This window comes from Chiloscyllium punctatum, chromosome 27 (assembly GCF_047496795.1).
Source record: "Chiloscyllium punctatum isolate Juve2018m chromosome 27, sChiPun1.3, whole genome shotgun sequence".
In the NCBI taxonomy this organism is placed as follows: domain Eukaryota; kingdom Metazoa; phylum Chordata; class Chondrichthyes; order Orectolobiformes; family Hemiscylliidae; genus Chiloscyllium; species Chiloscyllium punctatum.
The window spans coordinates 35,531,897-35,557,248 of NC_092765.1; the positions used below are offsets into that span (position 1 = coordinate 35,531,897).

At 39.6% G+C, this 25,352-nt stretch overlaps 1 protein-coding gene across 1 annotated transcript in view; it reads right to left on the minus strand.

The window, feature by feature from the left end:
• csmd2 (CUB and Sushi multiple domains 2) overlaps nt 1-25,352 on the minus strand; it is a 602,495-nt gene that overhangs the window by 354,642 nt on the left and 222,501 nt on the right. Inside the window, exons 17-19 of the mRNA XM_072548527.1 lie at nt 13,253-13,422; nt 6,217-6,373; nt 2,752-2,943 (exon numbers count right to left, since the gene is read on the minus strand). Coding sequence (XP_072404628.1) covers nt 2,752-2,943; nt 6,217-6,373; nt 13,253-13,422 — 519 coding nt within the window. The remainder of the gene's footprint in view (nt 1-2,751; nt 2,944-6,216; nt 6,374-13,252; nt 13,423-25,352) is intronic.

Consider the following 25,352-nt stretch of genomic DNA (forward strand, 5'->3'; position numbering starts at 1 on the left):
TCTGCCCGAAACGTCGATTTTCCTGCTCCTCGGATGTTGCCTGACCTGCTGTGCTTTTCCAGTACCACTCTAATATTAAAGAAGAAAGTCAGCTACAATTGACAGAAGACAGCAATCTCAACTCCCACATTTTTCCCAGATAGTAAGAAAATCCAGATGCAACTGTTATATAGCTTTGAAGCTGTTAGTTACTATTTGACAGTTTTATTATAATTCTGAAACTTCAGTCAGGGTGGATGCTAAGATGGTGTTTCCCCTGTCTGAAGACTCCAGAATTGAGGAACTTAGACCGAATAAAGGCTAAACTAAAGATATAGCTTTCTCAGATGGTTATGAATTCTCAACTCCAGATGTTCATGTTCAGTCATTGAGCATTTTCAAGACTGTAATAAATGGAGTCTTAGACTTTAAGTGAATGAAAGGATATTTTAATTGGACAAGAAGATGAAGCTGAGGTCAAAGGTCAGCCTTGGTCTTACTGGACAGCACAGCAGGTTTGAGTGCCCATAGACTTTCTCGTACTCTTGTTTCTTTTGCTGTCAGGTAACAAGGTAATTGTTTTTGAAAGAGTCTTACCAGGTTGGCACTGACTAATAATTCAACAAGATTAAATGAGAAATTAAAACAATGATGCAGAGTTAAACATGTTTTTAAAGTCTAATGGGATTGTACTGGATGAATTAAGGGTGGCAGGGTGGCACGGTGGCTCAGTGGTTAGCACTGCTGCCTCACAGCATCAGGGTCCCAGGTTCAATTCAGGCCTCGGGTGACTTTCTGTGTGGAGTTTGCACATTCTCCCCATGTCTGCGTGCTCCAGTCCAGAGCATCCGGAGAAAACCCATGCAGACACAGGGAGAATGTGCAAACTCGATACAGACAGTCACCCAAGGCTGGAATTAAACCTGGGACCTTGGTGCTATGAGGCAGCAGTGCTAACCACTGAGCCACCGGGCAATGAATCAGATGTTTATCTGTACTAGAGCTGGTTCCCGTGAAGTGACTCCCTTGCTCCCCTCATTCCATTGATCTGTAACAGTAGTGAGGGAGAGCTGCACTGTCAAACATGTCATTTTTCAGAAAACCCTTTAAAGTAATGTCTAGTCTACCCCCTCAGATGGGTGCACCCTAGGTAGTTGAAAATGTCATCAATTAACACCTACTACCTTGACTCAATTTTTTTCTTCCAAACTGTAGATCTTCATACTTCTGTAATCATTCTGCAATCATCCAGAATCTAAATTATAATTTGTTACACTTCTCACTTAAGATTACTATTGAAGAAAAAAAAGGCCTCTTGTGGTCTGGTGGCAGTGCTCCTACCTCTGGATGAGAAAGACTCAGCTGTTCCAGATGTGTATTACATTTGAACAGATTGGTTAAAAATCTCAGAGGGGGAGATGTCAATACACAAAAGCAAACTGTGAAAAATCCAACAGTTCTGAACATTTTTAAGTGATATTTTCAATAGCCAGTATAAAAATGAGGCAGGATAAACACTCCCCCTCACATGACATTGGAAAAATGAGAATTTTACAATTGCACTTCTAATTTATTTTCTACTAAACAGAAATATATATCCAGAAACATTTTTAATAGTAAAATGTCTTAGTGTTGGTTGTGTTACTCCACTTTTCCTGTATAAATTTGGGAAGTGTATGTTTGCCACCACTTTCCACAAAAGGTCAAAGATTAAAGACTCTTTTCAGACAAGGATTTTAAAAATCCAATAGGGTTTCTGATGTCCAAGGAGCTGGAGCCAACACTACAGCTAGGCAAATTAAATAGGAATACGATACCTACTGTCAATGTATAAAGTTACAGCCACAAAATGTATCAGTGGACAGAATCCTCCAGTTTCTGAGGCAATGAGGTGGGAAGGTACATTAATGAGATGGATGGTGTTGTACTAGAACCCTGCCCCCACCTCGCCTTCACCTGAATTAAGTTCTGGATGGGAAAACCCATGTTTGATCTTTCCACCCTGCCAATTGAGGTCCTTAAGTGACCAATTCAATAAGGGACAACTCTCACATGGGCTGCTTTAATTTCAGCTCAAGTGAGACAAATGTCAGGCAGCCCATCAGTGAAGATGGTAAACCAGGGCAGGTAGCCTATCAGTGGCAGGTATGGGGGAATTCCTGAACTGTACACAGGATTAGGGAAGGTGAGTGCTGAGAGCTATCTGCCCTGGCCTTGTTTCTAATCTCCTCATGACCCAGACACTCTTCAGCACAAAACACTTCCCTGACAACCTTGTTCCAGCAGCAGTCACGGTGCTCTCCGTGGTGATACTGAATGCTAAAACCGCCAGCCTCTGATTGGCTGGCAGGTCTCATTGAGTGGGTCCTCCGCAACTGGGGACTTGATTTCTGAGGAATGCCCACTACTGCCCTCAATACTGCCTGACTTGAAGTGATGGCAGGCATTTGTCTGGAGAGTCAGCAAGGGTGTCTTGGCAAGCATGTGAACAAGATGTGAAAAGAAAATGGAAGATTCCATCTTGCGTATTTAGTTCATGGGTGTCATACCCAGAGCATTACCAAATTCAGCTCTTAAATGAGGATACAAGGAAACAGTGCTTTGAAGTTTATACAATCTAACTCCTTTCACCAAAAGACTTCGTCATTTTCTTAAGCATAAAATTGTAGCTTGGGGAATGGAAAAGAATGTAAAATCAGAACAGTAAAACAATTATGCAGCCAAAATGTAACCTGCTTTTAGAGAATAGTTTGTGAAAATGTGGTTTCATACCTACACAGGAAGGCAGCATATTGTCCCAGGCCCTGCGATCTCCAGTTAAGCAGGTGAGTACAGAGTTCCCACGTAGTGTATACCCTGGATTACAATCAAAAACAACAGTGGTTCCAGCAAAGTGTCCCTCATCCTGGATCTTAAAGCCAAACTGTGGGGTCCCTGGATCTTCACACCTGATCAATTCAAAACCTATTAAAAAAATTGGAAATTATTTCGTGTTAAAAATGTAACATCTGAAGGGAAAAAAAAATTAGCTTTTGGCTTGTGTAAATTAACTGTGACAAATACAATGTTCCTTTTGCTGGTCTAACTACCATGACATTATCTCTCCAAGTTGATCCAGTAATGATCTACAGTTAATAACCACAAAGATAACACTGTCAGTATACATTATAAGTCCAATTTTACAAAATATTCCCAAGTTCTAAGAAGTGAATCAGTTGACTCAAAGGGTTGCTACCATAATTGGAATTTGTTCACGTGGAACAGAAGGGATAATGGATTAAACACCACTTGCCATGACTAACTGTTGCATTTAACTATAAATACCTGGCTTCTTGTACATGATGAATACTGAAGCTGAACGTTTGAAAGGTGCTCAAAAGTCAATTAAGAACCAATTTAAAAAAATGCAAAGTTTACAATGGCACTACCCATGATTCCAATACAATCAGCATATCCTCAAAATGGAAATCAGCAAGTAGGATACAGGAACTTACTATTCGTATACACATCCAGATGCCTTTTGAAATGTTGGAATCGTACCAGCTTCCACCACTTCCTCTGGCAGCTCATTCCATACATGTACCACCCTCTGAGTAAAAAAGTTGCCCCTTAGGTCTTTTTCATATCTTTTTCCTCTCACCCTAAACCTATGCCCTCTAGTTCTGGATGCCCTCACCACAGGGAAAAGACTTTGTCTACTTATTCTATCCATGCCCCTTATGATTTTATGAATCTCTATACGGTCACCGCTCAGCCTCCGATGCACCAGGGAAAATAGCCCTAGTGTATTCAACCTCTCCCTATAGTTCAAATCCTCCAAATGTGGCAACGTCATTGTAAATCTTTTCTGAACCCTTTCAAGTTTCACAACATCTTTCTGATGTCCTGTACAGCTGCAACATGACCTCCCAAATCTTGTACTCAATACTCTGACCAATAAAGGAAAGCATACCAAATGCCTTCCTCACTATCCTAGTTAACTGCAACTCCACTTTCAAGTAGCTAACAACCTGCACTCCAAGGTCTCTTTGTTCAGCAACATTCCCTAGGACTTACCGTTAAGTTTATAAGTCCTGCTAAGATTTGTTTTCCCAAAATGCAGCACCTCACATTTATCTAAATTAAACTCCATCTGCCACTTCTCAGCCCATTGGCTCATCTGATTAAGATCCCATTGTAGTCTGAGGTAACCTTCTTCGCTGTACACTACACCTCTGATTTTGGTGTAATCAGCAAACTTACTAACTATACCTCTTGTGCTCACATCCAAATCATTTATATAAATGATGAAAAGTAGTGGACCCAGCACCGATCCTTGTGACACTCCATTGGTCACAGGCCTCCAGTCTGAAAAACAACCCTCTACCACCATCCTCTGTCTTCTACCTTTGAGCCAGTTCTGTATCCAAGTGGTGAGTTCTCCCTGTATTCCATGAGATCTAACCGTGCTCATCAGTCTCCCATGGGTAACCTTGTTGAATGCCTTACTGAAGTCCATATAGATCACATCTACCACTCTGCCCTCATCAATCCTCTTTGTTACTTCTTCAAAAAACGCAATCAAGTTTGTGAGACATAATTTCCCACACATAAAGCCATGTTGACTATCTCTAATCAGTCAATGGTCTCATTAGAGGAAAACTGAGATTAATTAAACTCATTGGTATTATGACTCAATCTCCCACAAAATATTTCATATTTCCCTTTTAACTTTATCTACTGTTTGTAACTTATATGGCAAATATAGATAAATATACTGAGAGTTTCATCCAGGTTTTCAGTCTTGTCTGTCTGTGGCAGTGAACACAAGAAATCGGAAGATGCAATTTCTAAAAGTAGCAGCAGATTCATCCCTGGGTCCTGACCAAGTACTATCCTTAATACAGATTCGCAGGTCATTGTTTGTGGGAATTTGCACTGCACAAATTGTCTGTCACATTTCCTACGTTACAACTTTTATTTAAGCACTTTGAGATATCCGGTGGTTGTGCAAGGAATAATGTAAGCATTTCATTATTTTATTTTTACGATAAATAATGGGTTGTAAACAGGACAAAGATACTTAGATGATCTTGCAGGTCTTGTGACAGACCCACCTCAATTGTCCATTGACTCCAAAGTTAGTTTTGGATGGACTGAAATCCACTCCCTCCTGCCCGTTGCAAACCACAGGTACAGAAGACTGTCCTAATCGAAAGATTAACATAACCTCACCATCCGATCTAAGATCTCCAACAAGAATAAAACCAAACCAACTCTGAATCTTCTCTATTTCAACTTGTTTCTCTTTTTTTCAGCACCACCTTATACAACACTGTTGATGAAGGGTTTCAGGAGAGCTTTCTGGTTAAGTCCATTTTACTTCACAATGGAAAACCCAGCTATCGAACAGTGGAACAGAAAATTTAAACTTGATGTTCAAAATCACAAGCAAGCAGGAAATTCCACCTTTCACCTCTCTGGAGTACTCCAAAAGGGTTTGAAATCCTTTATCGGATATATTCAATGTTTTAACATTTTGATTAAAAATTCTGGACAACAATATTTTCAGTGATTATGGGTGGAAATTCATCTTGGGCACGAGTGCAAAATGGACAACATCTCAGCTGCTGTTCATTATCAACGCCATCTGATTGTCAGTCCAATCAAATTGAGTTGAATATATGCTGGCCGTATGACAGGTAACCAACACACTGTAGCTTATTAAAATAAACAAAAATAACTGTAGATGCTGGGAATTTGAAGCAAAAACAGAAATTGCTGAAGAACCAAATCTGAAAGTATCTGTAGTCAGAAAGCAGAGTTAACATTTCAGGTCCGGCGAAGCTTCTTCTGAACATTTTCTTCACCATATCTGATCCATGTCTGATCTTCTGTCTCATGTTGGACCCAAGTGTTCAGACATGAAACAGTGAAGCATAATGCTGAAACATAGCAGAATGAGTTGGTATTTGACATGTCCCTGCATTGCTTGACTGGAGAGTACATCATAACATTGAGAGCTAAAAATGAAAAGTTCAATTTCCCAGCGTTGACATCTTTCACCTCAATAATCATCCAAAGATAGAAAACCCGCTGTATTAAGAACTGTAGATTCATTGCTTCAAAGGATCAATAACATTCACTATCTGAAACTAACACATTATCACAACGACACAAGAATTATCTTTACAATCACTTGAACCTGCACAGCCCAATTTAACACAGTTCCTTGACCATGGTTAATCTGACACTTACTGGAGAAAAGGAGCTCAAAGCCTTTGCTGGTGTTCTCTGCATTTGTGATGAACTCAAGCCACATGCTGTTTGAAGTACTGTTCAAAACGATATTGAGCATCTGTGATCCAGTGAAGGTACCAAGTAAACGAGAGGAACTGTCCTTACCATCAAAAATCTAGTAATCCAAGAAAAGCAACATTATTGAAAGATGCAAGAAAGCATATCACAGTATACAATTTACTTCTTAGGCCAACATCTAAATTGAGCAAATCAGTTTACAGCATCATTGCACAAATTATATGGAAAAAATCTTCCCCTCACATCACAAAGGTGACAATCAGAGGACAATTGGTTAAACTGGATTGAAGCTTTAGCTGCAATCCAAATAATGTCTACTATGGCCCAGATGATATCTCCTGAATCTCATATCTGGCACATTGACCAATGTTGACGATGTTACAATTAGATTTATGACAGAAGTTCTTCCAGGAATTGAATCTGCCAAATGCAGGTAGACAAGATAGTGAAGAAGGCTTTTGTTACGTTTGCTTTTATTATTCAGTGAATTGAGTATAGGAACTGAGAGGTCAGGTTGCGGCTGTTGACGGCAATGATTGGGCCACTTTTCGATACTGTGGGATACTCCTTGCTGTAGGAAAGATGTTAAACTTGAAAGGGTTCAGAAAAGATTTACAAGGATGTTGCCAGGTTGGAAAGTTTGAGTTATAGGGAGAGGCTGAATAGCCTGGGGCTAGTATTTCTGGAGGCTCAGAAGCTGAGAGTAACCTTATACAGTTTATAAAATCATGGTGGATGGCGGGAGGGGGCTGCATGGATAGAGTGAATACTCAAGGTCTTTTTCCCAGGATAGGGGAATCCAAAACTAGAGTGCATAGGTTTCAGTTGAGAGGGGAAAGATTTAAAAGGGGCCTAGGGACCAACTTCTTCACACAGAGGGTGCTGTGTACATGGGGCGAACTGCCAAAGGAAGTGGTGGAGGCTGGTATAATTACAACATTTAAAAGGCATCTGGATGGGTATATGAACAGGAAGGTTTGAACGGGATATGGGCCAAGTGGTGGCAAATGGGGCTAGATTAATTTCGGATATCTGATCCACATGGATGAGTTGGACCAAAGGGCCTGTTTCAGTGCTGTACATTTCTATGACTCTATGACTCATTCATACAACACCTCTGCTCTTGCAAAGTAATTGGAAACCAACATTGCACACTTGACATAGTTTCAGAGTTATACATGAGATTTTGTTACTGAAGTAATACGTCTTAATCCAATTTTGAAAAGTGGTTTACCTTACGATAGTACCACTGCAGTTTAAAATCATACTCAGCGAAATCTGACTTAGAAAGTTTTGATGTGATCTTGGGATTGGACTATTCCAATGCACTGCTGCCTTTTCTCCCACATTCTAACCTTCAGAAACTTGTGGTCACTCAAAACCTTGCTGCCCATGATTTGGCTCACTTCAAGTCCAATTTCCCCATCAGCTCCTTGCCACTGACCTACAGTGGCTTCCAGTCACGTAATATCTTGATCTTAAAATTCTCATGCTTGTTTTCAAATCATTCCATTACTTTGTTCCTCCACATCTCTGCAATATCCTCCTTCTCAGCAATCTTTAAAGGTTCCCTTCTTCCTTCAATTCTAGTTTCTTGTGTAGCCCTTACATTAAATCACTCCACCACAGATGGCTATGTATAAAGTCCCAATTCTGGACCTGCACAACTGTACAGCTAGCTCACTACCTCAAGTTCCTCCTTTATGACATTCCTTAGAACTTCCCACTTTGATCGAGCATTTTGTCACATGATCTAATGTTATCCTCTGGCCCTTGGTGTGTACACTTTTTTCATAAATACTCTTTATTCTTTAAAAAGAACTCTTTATGTACATACATAGTTACTGAAGCAATTAGGATCTATACACTTTTTGCACTCAGAGATGAAAACAGATTGAGATTTGACTTTCTTGATAGTTACAATTAATTTAAAGGCATTTCTTAATTATGTTAGGTATTAGCAACTGTTTATATGTATTTGGGTCATCGGGACAGTCCAGTAACTGAACAGACCCTTACTGTACTTTGACAGAAAGACCTTAGATAGAGGCCTTACCCCACTTAAACTTGGCGGCAGCTGCCCCAAGTTTAATATGTCCCTCAGCATGTAGTCCTGGACTTTGCAATGTGTTTGGGTAGCATAGTAGTATTGTCACTACATTAATAATCCCAAGATCCAGACTAATACTCTGAAGAATCACACCCTGCTAGATGGTGACCATTCAATTAATAAATCTGGAATTATCAAAGTTAGTATTGATAATGACTAGGAAACTCTTGCCAGTTGCCATAAAAACCCATCTGTTTCACTAATGCCCTTCAGAGAAGGTAAATCAGCCATATCATTGGTCTATGATTCACATGATTCTAGATGCACAAGAGGGTATGATTCTTAATTGCCACCTGAAATTAAATTAGGAACTCATTCAATTTGAGGATAATTAGGGATGGGCAATAAATGCTGGCCTTCCTGGCCAGTTCACATTCATTAAATAATTAGTTAGATCCATCTGAGATGTCTTGCATTCTTTATTACATTAGAAGTGCTACCTTAGTATGTTGCTGTGTTCTATTGTCTACTTTGGAATTGTGTTCATCTCTGCAGATCCAACATCTTTTAACTTTTGACACCAGAGTGGACAAAAATAATTACCATATATTTTTAATTTCCATCATCTCTGATTTTAATGCCTAGAACTTTCATGGAGTGAAAGTCATGATTTTAGATAGGAAAATTATAAACAGACTCAATATGAATCCATCAATTAGTTAGTCACATTGGAAAGCTCAGCTTAATAAAAGCAAAAAGGAAAAAAACAAAATTGTTGGAAACAAAATTAGCATTTTTAACAAAAGACACTGAGTCATGCAATCAGTTGTGAAGAAATGCATCTCCTATTTTTGACTTGCACCTGTTTAATTAGTTTTAAGTGTAAGAGACAGAATATATCACCTGCAATTATAAAGCTTGGAAACAAGGAATCCAGACACTGGAATACACAGATCAGCTTCTAGTTCAGGGAACAGCTTTTGGCAGAGAAGGAAGATGGGGTTGTGACTAGATAATTGAAAGAAAGTTCTCTTTTTGTCTGCCTGTCAAGGGACAATATAAATTGAAAAGAGCATGTATCCACAATATTCGTAGCAAGACCACTAACCAACCATGGTTTCAAAACTTTACATTTCAAGGATAGCCAATGAAGCTTTGAACCATATGTTCTTTATCTTACTTTTTGTACAGGATCCTTTCCCCTTTTAAATTTGCATGCATTTGTGTGGGCCTGACATTGCAAGATTATTATTTTTCTCTGGGTTAGCAGGGAAGAAATTGATCTTTTGTTTTTGCTCAAGAAAACATTGCAAATGACTCCTTATTGTTCCTGGTGAACCTGATGTCTACATTTTAACTGGACTGTAGTGTACCCTTGTGCGAGAAGGTATCCCCGCTCCCATGCTTGGCCATGTCTGCCATTCTCCAGAATCAGGCCGCTACCACTGCTCTGCACTGGGCCACTGGCACCACACTCCTCACTGGACCATTGGCACCATGCTCCCCACTAGGCTACTGGCATCCCCACTTTGGGCTGGTCACCGGCGTCCCTGCTTCAGAAGCTGGGACCAGGTGCCCGAGAATGAAAGAAGCGAGAGAAGACAGGAAAGAGAGAGAAACAAAAGAGAAAAAAGAACAGGCAGAGTGGAGGACCTCTGGCTGGAGCATTCTACTCCACTGCCACCACACGTCATTCACAATCTTTTATCTAGAGGGCAGTTGAGACCATAGTTCAATATCTCAAATGAAAGAAACGTTTGTTTTGAACTTTGGCAGGCTGAAGAATTAATCTAGATTATAAACTCGGATGAATGGTTCAGGGTTTGAAACTACAATCTTCTGACAGGTTGCCAGGAATGAGTGAGCTAGTCGCAACACCTTAACTCTTAGTAATGTGCCTGCTTTATAATCAATGGGAGTAAAATGGAATAGTTACATACCAATTTTCATCTTTAAGTGATATGTTGTAAAATATTATATGCTGTGGAACATGTCAACCTAGAAGTGGATTGAATCAATCTCAGCCCATTTCAGTTGTTCTTATAATCAGAAGTCAGAGAGATTTGCCAGTCAGGGGTTAATTCAAACCCCTAATATCAGGATAGAGAATACAACTCAATCCACAATGACAGCACTTTCATTAAATTATGTACTTTCCTTGAATATACATTGCTTGTAAATTATCAATCTGCTTATAAGTAGTCAGTACAATGGATTAATTGATTGATTAATTTAGAGATGTCACATGTACGAAGACACAGTGGAAAGTGTTGTTTTGCATGTTCTACAGGTAGCTCGTACCATACAAAGTGCATCAAGGTGGCAGAACAGACCGCAGAATACAGTGTTACAGCCACAGGAAAGGTGCAGAGAGAGAGAGATCAACATGAACATTTGAGAGGCCAATTCAAAAGTCTGATAACAGTGGGGAAGAAGCTGTTCATGAATCTAATTTTAGGTGCATTCAAAGTTTTTTATCTTCTGCCCAGTGCAAGAGGGTGGAACAGAGTATAACCAGGGTGGGAGGGGCCTTTGATAATATTGGTTGCTTTCCCGAGGCAATGGGAAGTGTAGATGGAGTCAATGGATGGAAGGCTGGTTTGTGGATGGACTGGGCTGTGTTCACAACTCGCTGTAGTTTTTTTGCGATCTTGCAAACAGCAGTTTTCATACCACACTGTGATGCATCCACATAAGATGCTTTCCATGATGCATCTATAAAAATTGGTAAGAGTCTTTGCGGACATCAAAAATTCCTGAGCCTCCTGAGGAAGTAGAGACATTGTTGTGCTCTCCTGACCATCACGTCAACATGGGTGGATCAGGACAAATTGTTGGCTATCATCACTTCTGGAACTCCCAGCGGCCAGAACGTGTTCTGAGCAGTTTCAGTAGAATCGGCCATTGAATAAATCCAAGTACTATTGTGTGTGAAGTCTGATGTAAACATAACATTATAATATTTATTCAGTGTCCTGTTCTACTGAAACTGTTCAAAATACTTCACTACATCACATATGCTGAATTTTTTTTTTGGCATGGATTGTCCTGCAAACTATGTCATATAAAAAGCAATGAAATTATTAGTTAAAATTCTGCAGTGAAAAATAGAAATTGGTACATTTGTCAAAGTCGTTTTAGCCAAATCTATTACCCATGGTGAAGGTTGCCCCATGCTATTCATGTTTTGAGTCTGAGGCTTTAGTTACTATGTCTTATGTATATTCCCATATTAAAAATACTGTGAGACATGTACAATGGAGGGTGCAGGAAGAATCTACTCTTCATACTTGGCAACTATTAGAAAGCACACAGTTTTTGATCAAAGGGAAAAACAAATCTTGTGGCTTTTCAGACAAACAACTAAAAGTTTTCATGCAATTTTTGTTGGTATTGAAAATATTCTTCACATGGTGTCCCTGGTGGGGGCTTGCTAAATCAAATGCCAGTTGCAGTTTGTTGAAAAAGACGAGATCATTTCAGTTGAGGGTGAGTTCTTCACATATAATGAATAATGTAATAGCTGTGTGAATGCAACATCATATCTGATGCAAGATTTAACATGAAACTTTACTTCTCCTGCTACCAGAAATTTTTTAGATATCATTAATTTTGAAACATTGGTTTAGCTGACTGTATAAACACATCCTTGATCCAGGTGGTCTCAACTGAAATGGCCACTGTCACTGATATGGACCAGAATAACGGTTTTGGAAGCAAGCAAACACAAAGTCCTTCTACATCTAAAGGAGCACCTCAGAACTTCTCCATTTTCATTATTCTTAATATCATACATTCAGTATAAAGATGAAAATTTGCATGCTTTTACCTCAAGCAACACACTGCCCTAGACTACTGCATTGGGTGGTTTTATGGTTGGCTGTGTGGACCCCCCCACCTTTGAGACAGAAACTCTCACACAAATCTCAGACAAATCACATTCCCGGACTGTTGGCTCTAGAAGTGTTGATAAAAGACTTGATTGGCTGTAAAGTGCTTTGGGACATCCTCAGATTCTGAAAGATGTTTCATCAATTCAAATTCCTTCTTTTAAGGTTAGGTTGCACTGCATTGCTATAACACAGGAGGAGGAATTCTCCTTTGCATCCAGCCTGCATGATTCATCCGAAGTTAACACTTCCCATTAGCAATGGTTGCAAAAGACTGAAGAAGTTCAATTTTTCACCAATGCATTAACTTCACTAAGTAATTGACATATTCGAGTACTTCAAAGACTTTAGCTGAATTCAATAGACTTACAACTTCATTGTTTTGTGTTATATTCTTTGTGATGACACAAATTATCCTCAATATTCCACCAGCATGAAAAATTCAGGCTGTTCCTTTTGCACATGGAAGTGATGATTGTACCAAGATATCTTCGGACATCATGAGCAAGTATCTTTTGTGTATTGTTCCTGTTAACTTCCAAGCCTCTTGTAGCTCTTCCACAGCTGAGTGCAATGACATGAATGTCTCTGTAGCTTGTTGCCCAGCTGCTTCTGTGTGACCGATTGCCAAGATCCATTGCCTAATTCCCACTTCTTTAAGATTTTTGTGCATTCAGCTTCTCTAGTTTCAGCTCCCTGGTGTTTCTCTTCAACTTGTAGTCTGATAGGATTTTGTTATCTTAACACTTCTGGCTTTTTTATGCTGTCGGAGATCATTGGTATAAAGCAATCAAATCATCCTTAAATAGAGATTCCTTTAAGCTGACTTCACTTGACTGTATCTTTTACAAAAGGGTCCATTCTCTACCTAATTACATCAAATTGCAAAGCAGCAATCACTTAATTAGCAGTTTTTGAAAGCATCAGTTTTCACTGTACACAAGCAAGACATTGAAATGTCACACTGTGCAGAGAGCAAAGTTTCAAAAGATTTTTGTGCTCCTTAACCTGTCACATTGCACAGTGCTGTTCTTACCTTCAGAATATCTCCTTCCTGGAGTCTGAACGTTCTTGATTTCAAATGTATTCCTTTGCCTGGCTGTGTTTGAATGGAATAGATGCATTCATGGTTGTTGCTGTAATCAGCTGGGTAATTGGGTGAAAGAAGAATGCCTTCATTTCCAGTTACAGATGCCCCGCATTCAGCTAAAATAGAGAACCAAAGGAAACATTTGGTACTTAAGTTCGAAGACATCTAAGATTCTAGTTTTTAAAAAAAAATTCTTTACAGAAGTAGAAATGTGAGAAATAAACAAGTTCTGTATATCATGGGGTATATGGCAACATCTGAATCTTCAAAAACTTCTTTCAAAACCAAGGGTCAACATTTACACCAAGCTTAACCTGTGAACCCTACATGTTGGTGCAAGTGGACCCATTCCTGTGCATCATTCACCATGCGTGGTCTGCTCTATGTGGGTATGTCTTCAACTCCCACATATCTTTCTGGCAAAATGACCTGCATTGTCTGCTCGATACCATGTGTTGATTGGAGGCAAGTATAACTCTAAACACATACTTCTGATCTGAAAAACTGAAGACAACTGTTGATGTAAATACAGATCTAAGCATGCAATCATGAGCTGAACAATGGGACTGAGATCTGACAGATAGGCCAAGTACAGACTTAAACATGCAATCTGGCACCATGTACACGGGGTTAATTTATATCCTGAAACTGACAATGTCTGGTTGATCACTATTAGTAACAAATGGACTTTCCAAATCTAAATGACTATGCTGCATTTTTCTAATTGAATTCATGAGATACCTTAGCATGATTCTCTATCTGTTGAAGTACAGCATGGAACAAATGTGGCTGGGTGAAAATCATCATGGCTTAGCATCAATCAAAATGAACTAAATTTAGATTGGGCTTTATGAGCTGGGCTTTCTTTCTTGCAAGAAAATGGCATAAACCACATGCAACAAACTCAGCTGCATCTACCAGGGACTCTCAAAGTACCTTTCAAATAACAATACCGATGCGATAACTATCCCATAGTTACAGGGATTAGTTGCTGGTTGCTCATCCACATGAACCTTAAACCTGTAGGGAAATGTGTTCTCTGAAAGTGAATTAATTAAAGGGCATCATAATAGAAATCTGTGAAAATAGACACAACTTAGTCAGGCAGCAAACTCAAGTATAGTATAAGTTTGACCCAATATCTTTCTGGCTGTTCGAGATCTGTAAACTGGAAACATTGCATTGCTTCACTTTGAAAGTCATGATTGAATGTCAGGCATAAAACAGAAACAGAACACCAGGTAGAAGCATTGCAATGAAAGAAGTGTAATGATCAACTTTATTATTAAGTGTGGAGTGTCTACAATTATGGAGTAGTCTAGAAGCTGCTTGATTTTATTTAGAGTTTAGCTTTCAAAGGTGAGGTGAGTCTATGATGACTGGGAATTTTTGTTGTGTGAACATTATTCTGATTTCTATAACTAATTTCTTGCTTGACAATGCTTTAAAAAGATTGGTCTACTTTTCATCAATCTGTTAGTAAGGAAAGAGATAACTTGGCATATTGGGAACAATGTCTGCACCAAATGGAAGGGTATGAGATTCACTCCAATAACATCAAGTTGATCAGCAATGTCCCTTCAGTAATGGATGCATATTCTATTCCATGGTATCATTGTTTGCAGAATAGTTTTTTGACAGAGGTGCAAAATCCAGGGAAATACTTAACATATGTCAAAAAAAATTAGTAATGTCCAACAGTATGCAAGTTGGTTACATTTCTCTTGTGATTTGTCGTGGGCTCTAGCATTCTGTCAGTGTTAAGTTTGTGGATTGATTGCCCATATATATGTGTTCTGGCCAAACAGAGTAACTGCAAATTTATACTGGCTGTTATACAGATGGAAGAGCAGGTGGATGGTATCGGGAACTGACTGTCTCAATGATGGAAGAGATGATAATTGAAAATGGGGGAAGACAATTGTGAATGATGGAGGGAAAGCCACTCGACAGGATGACAGACTGTGCATGTTATGGAAAAGAATATAGTTGACAACAGATCAGTTTGCTGTGGAAAGAAAGGAAGAAGTCTGACTATGGAGCATTTTGTCTTTGTGATGAAGGAGGTGAAATGTGATAATGGAGAAGTGGTTTTGGAAGTGGAGGAGGTCTAGTTCCACATAATAAGTGCCTTCAGCTAGATATAGATTACATTTAACATTGAGATATGCTGCACTAGTGATAATGGCGATAGCAGAACTGACATCAACATGGACAGCAGAGTCAAAGATTGCTAAGTAAACTCACAAATTTCTTGCAGCCATTTAACTGAGACATGCTTCCTACATTATATCATCACATTTATCATGGATTGTTAGGATTCCCACTGATGTTATTGTGGGACACCTCAGATTCCAGACTGATATCTGGCTTGATAGATCATACTTTGTTTATTTTAATTTGATGTACTGGTCTTTCACTGAAATACTGAAATGCTGCAGAATTGATATTAACAATAAAACAGAAGTTGAGAACACAAAAGAAAAGATAATTAGAGAACAAACTATGCTATTCGCATATAACAATGAGAGATTTTTGAACACACAGTGAAAATACAATCTCATCTATCCCAATACCACCACTTTCGAGTACTCAAATATTACTTTAGAGTTCTTCAGTATGAGAGAGAGTTTGCTTCTTTATCACATCATCAGGTTTAACTTAACTGTTTCCTTCCATTCCCAGTTTTGAGAATTTAGTAGTCTCTTCCTTGAATAGTCATGCAACTGAATGTAAACTTTCTCAACCTTGAATAATCCTTTCAGGGCTGTAATCAGACACTTGCAAGTCTGTAGTTTTCAAATTAAATTCATTACAATGCAGTAACCATTTTCTTTGTAGTTCTAAACCAATACTTTCTTCAAGAGAAGCTGTTTCCTAAACCTAACATGCATCGGAATTTCTGCAAACAGAAAAACAGAAGCTTCCCAAGTCCTGGTTTTTTTCCTTAAAGCAAACAAAACAGTGTTGAGCCCTCTAAGGGGAAGACAAGCCAATATTCTTCCAAATTTATTCTGCTCACTCATAAAACTCCCCTAATACAAAAAAAACCCTTCCTATTATCACCCCAGTGGTTCTTTTTCTCATACCATTTAAGAAAAATAAAACATGGCTCCAGAAACACTGGCAAGTTAAACATACACATACACAGAAAAAAGTGCCTACATGTCATTAATTCGATACATTTATATCATACACCTTGCATCACAAGATGTATTGTTAATAATTGCATATTATTTTCCCAAGATAGTTTCTTTGCATTATTAAAATATTTAGTAATGTATTTCCACTGATGTTCCCCTTTTAACTATCCTATTACCCATTAAATACAAGAGGTTAAATTTATTTCATCAGAGTCCAGGCATTTAATTTTGTGGTTAGAGTTTTATTTCAAGTATCATAATTCAAAACCATCGGTTACGCGTTCTCCGCATACAGGCAGATGCTTATCGAGGTCTGACTGAACGAGTTCAGATGTGTTGTAGCTATGGACTGGTAAAATGTGTGGCATAGTAGTTAAACAGAGATGAACGTGAGAGAATGGGGAAGGACTGTCAGCCATACCGATTATGTGCAATGAGCAGTGTAGGTTCGGAGCATGATGTTGACTGGCTGTGGCAAGGACAGATTGCCAACCCTGGTCCAAGTGTACATCAGCCTTTCAAAGATGGCGGCTGTGCAAAGGCTGTCTGTCTTTAGGCTGATATCTATGAAGTGGATAGGGCAAGAAAATTCAAGAGGGCCTTGTGGCAAAACACCCAATCCAACAAAACAACATAAGGCTCAGCTCAGCTCAGACACTCAGTGAAGTTCTCACACAATTAGCCTCATTGACAGATGACCATCATCTGTTGCCTCATTCCAGTTGGCCTTAGGCGTTCTTGCCAGATGCTAATAAAGAGTAACACTGTCTCCTCATACAATTCACTGAAATCCTGATTGATAGATCAGAACCCACCAGTTTCGGAAATCTTGAGGAAGTTGACTGATTTAGTTTAAGTTAACCCTGAATTTATATGTGCTGATTATCAAAGTTAGGATCTTACAAGCTAAATGGGAGGAAGGAGGAAAATCATTCATTTTTGGAAATGGAATTGTTTGAGTTGAACTGATGACTTTATTCACTGTTTATATATTGTCACAAGAAAAGCAATGCAGCATCTGCTGCACCCATTTCAGCATCACTGCTAATTAACTCTCCAAATCGGCCTCTTTCTCAGTGAACACTACAAGTGATTCCCATTTCCAATAAAGCATTGAATTCAACAATGATAGCCTCAGAACAGAAATTATTGGTGAAATTCTGAAACAACAGCTAGAAGGTCTCTTCCTGCACTGCTACTGTGGGCGTATTTCAACAAGTGTGAGTGGATGGAATTGTGAGTAAATCAGGAGTTAAATGGACAAAAATTCTGAGCGCTACCTCCAACTCATCAACCTCTAGATTTCACAAGGGGAGAATGGGGTGGGGGGACAATTAGCCTGTTGTTAGTGAGCAGGATGGTGACTTGAATGTATCAATGAAGTTGGAAGCCACAGTTTAACTTGTTGTGCCAGTTTAAATCTACCCATGGTAAACCTGGCAGCTACAGGAAGGCAAGGTCAGCCTTGAGGAGGAGGGGGGAGGGGACCGCCAGTGAGCTAAGAGAAGCAGGAAGGCTCTTAACTCACTCAAATTGTGCCCCCTTCATTAGAGCTCTCACCATTACAACCATGGCCATCGGCAGGATGGAGCTGTCAGGGGATCAAAGATCAGATTCACTTCAGGATTAGATCCCAGGACTCACCGTTCACCAACTTCACTCTCCCACCTTTCCACCATGTCTGGGAAGTGTACATCTCCTCCCACTGCTTCAGCCATTGAATCTAGCTTGCTCTGTAGCCTCACCTGGTGTGGTCCTGCCAAACTGTCAATGAGGCTGAACTCTGCGCTGCTAAGTGTGCTCTTTGAAATGCTATGCGAAAGGTAGCCCCCATTTTTCAGAGGTACAGGAGGTGAAAAGGTTGTGCAGCTTGTATTCTCATGAATCTATGCATTCTGCGAAATCAAAAACAATAGTTGGAAAAATTGGACTCTGTCTGAAAACAGGCATGGGATTTGCAATGCATAATTAACAAGCTCTCATCACTGCCACTATGAGCATTGCACAGATCTCAGGCTGCTGGCTGATATGTATGACATATGTGTATGTCCAGCAGCAAACATGTTAATGTGACTGTGTACCTCAGCACAGGCAATTCGGATGAAGCCCCATTTAAAGTTCGGCCTGCATTTTTTAAAGTAGTGGTACGTTCTGACTGGAGCACATGTTGCAACTGCTTGTAAAGTATTGTGAGAACAAGGGAAGCACTGAATTATGGCACACTGGAAGACAGAACACACTACCAAGGCTCTCTGAACTGATTTAGGTATCTTGTTGGAGGTGGTGGACAGGAAGAGAGACAGGTCCATCTGTTTATCGGGAGCCAAAGAAATTGGGCAAGGAGAATGGCAGCAGCTTGCTATTGTGTATGATGCCAGCAACCTAACTCTGAAGACCTGGATTTTAGTAGAAAAAAGCTTAAAACCTGACATGTTTGGTCAAGTGAATTCATCTTCAAATGTCACATTCCATCACTTGCACATCAATCCTCATTGAGTGCTTTATGCATTACTTCCCATAACTGTCTTACCAAAATCTCTACTGAGTACAATTCATACACAATATTTAAATCTTCACCTCATGTTCACACCCTCAGTACTGTTAAGTCTTATATCTAACTCTTCACGCACACTGCTCCCTCCTTAATCAAGGTCAGAAGTCAAGCGTCACCAGGTGAGATAGTTCAACACATTTATTTGAAATCATAAGTTTTCGGAGTAACTGACTTCATTTGATGAAGGAGCAGTGCTCTGAAAGCTTGTGATTTTGACTAAACTTGTTGGACCACGACCTGGTGTTGTGTGATTTCTGACCTTGTACACCCCCCCCACCCCGTCCAACACTGGCACCTCCACATCAAGGCCTCCGTAATCATTGCAGCCACATCATGCCATTGACACTGGTTTTTCCTTCTTACTAGATGGCATATAACTGGAGGCAGCAGGAGCTAACGGGAGTGAGATGGACATAGCTGCCAACTTAACCTTGATAGAAGAGACAGTCATTGCAGCAACCATTGCTAAAGTTTTAGCCAACAGCAGGGCTAGTATCATGAGTTTAAATTTTTTCTTTCACATCCTACTGTCCCACAATCTCACAATCTATTCACATTTACAACCTGAAAATAATATAAACCTGCACCTCTTGTATCATATTCATATATTGTCACTCTGGTGTCCTTATCATTTCAGTCACCCAATCTGACCAGGCTGTGGCATTAGCACAAGACCTGAAAAAGCAGGTGATATTATGACTAACTCTCCCATTCAAACTATTTCATCAGAACCTGACATCAAGCATACTTTAAAGGATATCTGCATGTAATGCAACCTGCAAATGGTGAAATACAGGGCATGGATGGCTTCCAGCCAAAACATGTGGAGAAAGGTGGCACAGGTGACAACTTATCAGAGGTTAACTACACACTGGTTCTGCAAAGGACTTGAATGAGGATTTGTTGGAGTGATCTGTAGTAAAAGAGGTATAGCTTTGCGTGTTGAAATAATTGATGTATTGACAGGATTGCCAGAAACAACAGAAAGATTCAGCAGCAACTTAACGCAATATGTTGTACGGAGTTAGGAGCCCAGTTCTCCTCGTGTGGAAGTTGTGACTAACACAAAAATACTCGCGGGTCCAACCACAATGCAGCATTTAAAGAATTGATATCTCAGCATCCACCATTCACAAGCAGAAGGGGATTCAATGTTTCAGTAGTACACTGGAATTTCAGGCTCAAGTCATACTGCCACAGAAACTCAGACTGCTGCAATATCCTTGGGATACTAGTGGTTGTTGGGGCTTACAAAATGTTATAAAAATCCAGCCATTTGTCCTCCAACAGAAAGCAGGGATTACTGGGGTCCCCCTTTTTAGAGAGAGAGAGAGAAAGAGAGAGAGAGAGAGACAGGCAGACAGACAGACACTAGAATTTAATTCTCTAGGAATTTTTTTTAAGATTAAAGAGTGATTTAATTAAACTTTTCAAGATATGAAAGGGAACATTAGGGTAGAGAGAGAAAACTATTTCCATTGACAGGCACGGTAGCTCAGTGGTTAGCACTGTTGCCTCACAGCACCAGGGACCGGGTTCAATTCCTGCTTCAGGCAACTGCCTGTGTGGAATTCGCACATTTTCCCTGTGCCTGTGTGGGCTTCCTCTGGGTACTCCACTTTGGTTTCCTCCCACAATCCAAAGATGTGCAGGTCAGGTGAATTGGCTGTGCTAAATTGCCCATAATTTTATGTGGATTAGTCAGGGGTAAATATAGGGTAGGGGAACGGATGTGGGTGGGTTCCTCTTCGGAGAGTCGGTGTGGACTTGTTGGACCAAATGGCCTGTTTCCACACTGTAGGAAATCTAATCTAATCTAAAGTAGGATAAGTAGCCCAAGAATTAGAGTCTGAATTTTAAGAGTGAAGATACAAACGGTCTATTTCTTTGTCTCAGTGTTAACAGTTATATGTCATGGCATGTCTATTTGAACACACTATGATTCTGGGGTGGTTTGCATTGAATGTATTGTTTGAAGTTAGAATGAGTACAAGAATTGCAAGCATGCCCTATATTATGAAAATGTGAAATGTGACCTACTGGATTGTGACTTGAGATAGTACATGAAACCTGATTCTGCATTGTTTTAACTGTGGGTGCATGAACTTGAATGGTTCAACAATGTATTTTCTTTCCTAACTCTTGTCACATTTGGAAGCTAATGATAATCTAGGTCTCTTATTTTTAAAAAAAGTAAGAAAAATAACCTAATAAAGATCATTAAAATGGTGAAAGATATCCTAAATGTTTCCCCTTTTGGCTAAAGCAGAACTAAAGGTCACCAGTATCAAACAGTCCCCAAGAAATCCAGTAAAAAAATTCAAAAGAATTAACTTCTTAGACCAAACAGAGGTGAGAATGTTGAACTTGCTCCCGCAGAGATGGTGATGCACTGAAAGAGAAACAAAATAAATTTTTGAGGGAGAGATGGTTACAACGGCAGATTTGGATAGTGATACAGCATGGAAACAGACTCTTCAATTTAGCTGCACTGATCAGACCTAGTCTGGCCTAATCCCATTTGTCACCATTTGGCCCATATCCCTCCAAACCCTTCCTATTCATATATGTATCCAAATGCCTTTTAAATGATGTAATTGTACCCACCTCCAACACATCCTCTGGCAGCTCGTTACATACGTGCATCACCCTGTGCATGAAAAGGTTACCCCTCAGGTCCCTTTTGAATCTTTCCCCATCACCTTAAATCTATATCCTCTAGTTTTGGACTCCATAAGACCATAAGACAAAGGAGCAGAAATTAGGCCATTCAACCCATCAAGTCTGCTCCACCATTCAATAATGGCTGATAGGTTTCTCAACCCCATTCTCCCACTTTCTCCCCATAACCTGTGATCTCTTTGACAATCAAGAACTTATTTATCTCGGTCTCAAATATACTCAACGACCTGGCCTCCACAGCCTTCTGTGGCAGTGAATTCCATCTAGTTACCACTGAGCTTCTTTATGTCCATTCTAAAAGAAAGAAACTTCCTACCAGAGTAAAAAGGCCTTGGCTTTTAATTCATGTTTTAATAAAGCTCTATAAGGTCACCCCTCAGCTTCCGTCACTCCAGGGAAACAAGCTCCAGTCTATTCAGCCTCTCCCTATAGCTCAAACTCTCCAGTCCTGGTAACATCCTTGTAAATCTTTTCTGCACCTTCACAAGTTTAATTACACCCTCACCAATATCCTGTATAGACACAGCATGACATCCTAACCCCTGTACTATGATGAAAACATGGGAGGAGATTCAATTGAAGCATAAACAGAAGCATGGATTGGTTGGGCTGAATGGCATGTCCTGCAACATATATCCAATGTGATAGAACATTACAGTGCAGTACAGGCCCTTCGGCCCTCAATCATGTGTGAAAGCTTTCATTCTGAGATTCTTCAAATTCTGTTGATCAAATTATTAATCAATATGTGACATTGGGGAACATATAGAGCTGGGACCATAATTTTATGGAATGGTTGCACATGTTTTAGTGGCTGAATGGCCTACTCCTGTTATTTCCCTCTAATACCTGAGAAAGATCACAAGGACAAAACAGATGAAAAGATTCTAACCCTAGGCAAAAGAAATGAAGTCCTTCCCCCAAAAAGTGTTTTTTAATGCTGAAGCAAGTGAATGAAACTGCTTTTTCTTCCAGCCTAAACTAGATCCAGCTGCCTTTGAAGACTTGCACCTATTTAAAAATAAAACTAACTACACATGTCTTTGTCTCTACTGTTTATCTCTTTCTATTGACAAACTGACTGTAAAACAGATACCGGACAAAGCATATTAAGCATCTGGGGGCTAGGGAGCTGCCAAGACGATAGATGGGTGTCTTCAAGCATGGCTGAGATGAGCTAATGAGCTGCATATTATTTATACTCCAGGGAAAATGATCATTTTAACTACTTTTTATCTGAGTGTCTTACTTTAAATAAATCTTTTGCAAATATATTTTGCTTCAAAACAGAATCCTCAAATGCAACTCTTCCCAACTCCTTTGTTATATCAAAATAATCCTTTATTGGAACACAATCCAATAAACTGCTGTGTTCTCTTTCAAGAGGAATCAGCATTTTGCTGACAATGTTCAGGCAACAGTACCACTGCATTCAACTTCTTCGGGAGAGTTTGAGTGAAAATTGGGGAGTAGCAGAAAGATTTTTGGATTTACAGTGAGGATTGTAATTTTGTGTTGACCATCCCACACTGTTTTAAAAAAAAGACACAAGGTGAAATGATGAACTTGCACAAGTTGGTACTTACAGTCAGGACTGCAATTATGTTGTCAGCATCCTTTCATCTGCACAGAATGGTGGACATGCAGCTAATCCTATTTGTTAGCTATACACTGGCTTCATTTTTGCTAATGGTAAAGAGATCAATCTGAGTGATGGGGTGTGTGGAATCTAAAGTAGTTAGCAGGTGTCCAGCTTTCAGTATTGGCATTGTCATCAAGCATCTTTAAATGTCTGTTGTCAAGGTGATGCATACTGGCCCTTTAGTGATGTTGCCAAGGATTGCACTTGAAAACAAAATGGTAGCCAATATGTGCTCTTTTCATTTTAGTGCAAAACAGTTATTGAATACAGAGTTAATGGAACTATGCTGCATCTGATCAAGCATGGTTCTTACATACATAAAAAACAAAGATGGGGAAAACATTTCATCCTCATGTTGAGGATCATCACTCAACAGGTCTATAGAGCAGCATATAAATGGGTCTCCCATTTAATGGTTTGACGATGCTGCTCCTTTACCAAGGTTAAGTTGTCCTTGTTTTTTTTTGTCAGAGATATTGCAAAAGACACAGACTCAGAAAAGTCTAAGTTGAAGTGTTTTAGGGTCAGTTTGCTTATAGCTAACAGATACTGCCTCAGGCAACAGGCTTTCAAGGTTTGAAAAATAACACTTGTAAAATGAAAGGGGAGTGGCCAGTTCTCTCAGGTCAGCTTTTCTCTAGTTTGGTTTGGTTTTTAGCAATAGTATTAAAAAAGCTGTTGGATCCAAAGAAACAGGTCCAGCCCGATCCTCCTCTCTCTCTGACTTTTCTCGTGTAAGACCCCATGTTTGTTTTTACTTTTGTGCTAAGGGGTGTTTATGGGGATTGTTGCAAGTATTTGGAACCGCGTCATTAAGTTGGTATAGTCTGATGGGTTTTTGGAGAGGTCAAGTTATTCTGTATCCTGTTCTCTTTTGTTCGTGTTTCATTCCGTGATCTTATAAATAAATTCTGTTTTGTTTAAAACTAAGTGATTTGACCGGCTGCATCCCTCCCAGAACATCCGCATACACCTGCTTAAAACACGATCAAAGTTAGGGTTTGGGCTACTTTCTCGAAATGTTTTGAGGGGGCCTGGCCTGGTCCATGAAAATTGAGATTCAGAGGGTCATGAATCTTTGAAATTCTCTTCAACAGAGAGTGGTAGATGTGGGAACATTGAACATTGAATACCAAGCCAGAGGGAGAAAGATCCTTATTGAACAAAGGAGTCAATGATTTTCATGATGGTCTGGAATGTGGAATTGAAGCCACAATCAGATCAGCCATGATTTTAATTTAAAAGAGAAGCAGACAAGAGGGTCCAAATGGCCAAAACCTGCTCCTAATTCTTATGTGTATACGTAGGTAAAAGTAATATGCCAACTTTAAACCTTAAAAGTAAATTCTATTTACAATACACTTATACCTCTTTCTTTCAAGTTTGTATTTCATTGAATGCCATCCTCATATGCCATCCTTCGGTCTAATTTGTCCATGCTGATCAAATATTCTAGACTGATCTAATCCCATATGCCAGCATTTGGCCCACATCCTTGTAAACTCTTTCTACTCATGAACCCATCCAGAAGCCTTTTAAATGTCATAGTTGTTCCCATTCCAGCACTTCCTTTGGCAGCTCATTCCATACAAGCACCACCTTTTCTATGTGAAAAAGTTATCCCTCAGGTCCCTTTTAAATCTTGCCCATTTCACCTTAAACTTCTGCCTTGTAGTTTTAGACTTAACTACTCTGAGATAAAAGACCTTAGTTATTTGCTTGATCCATGCTCTTTTTGGTTTTATGAAACCCTTTCATGTCTCTTCTCAGCCTCTGATACTCCAGGGAAAAAAGCCACAGTTTATTCAATCTCTCCCCATAGATCAAACCCAGATGGAGGTAGGATCAAACTTTCCAATCCCAGCAACACCCTTGCAAATCTTTTCTGAACTTTCTCAAGTTCAACATCTTTTCTATAACAGGGAGATCAGAAATATATGCAATTTTCTAAAGGTGGCCTCACTAATACTCAATGCACTCAGTGTAGGCAAGCATGCCAAACACTTCTTCACCATCCTGTCTACC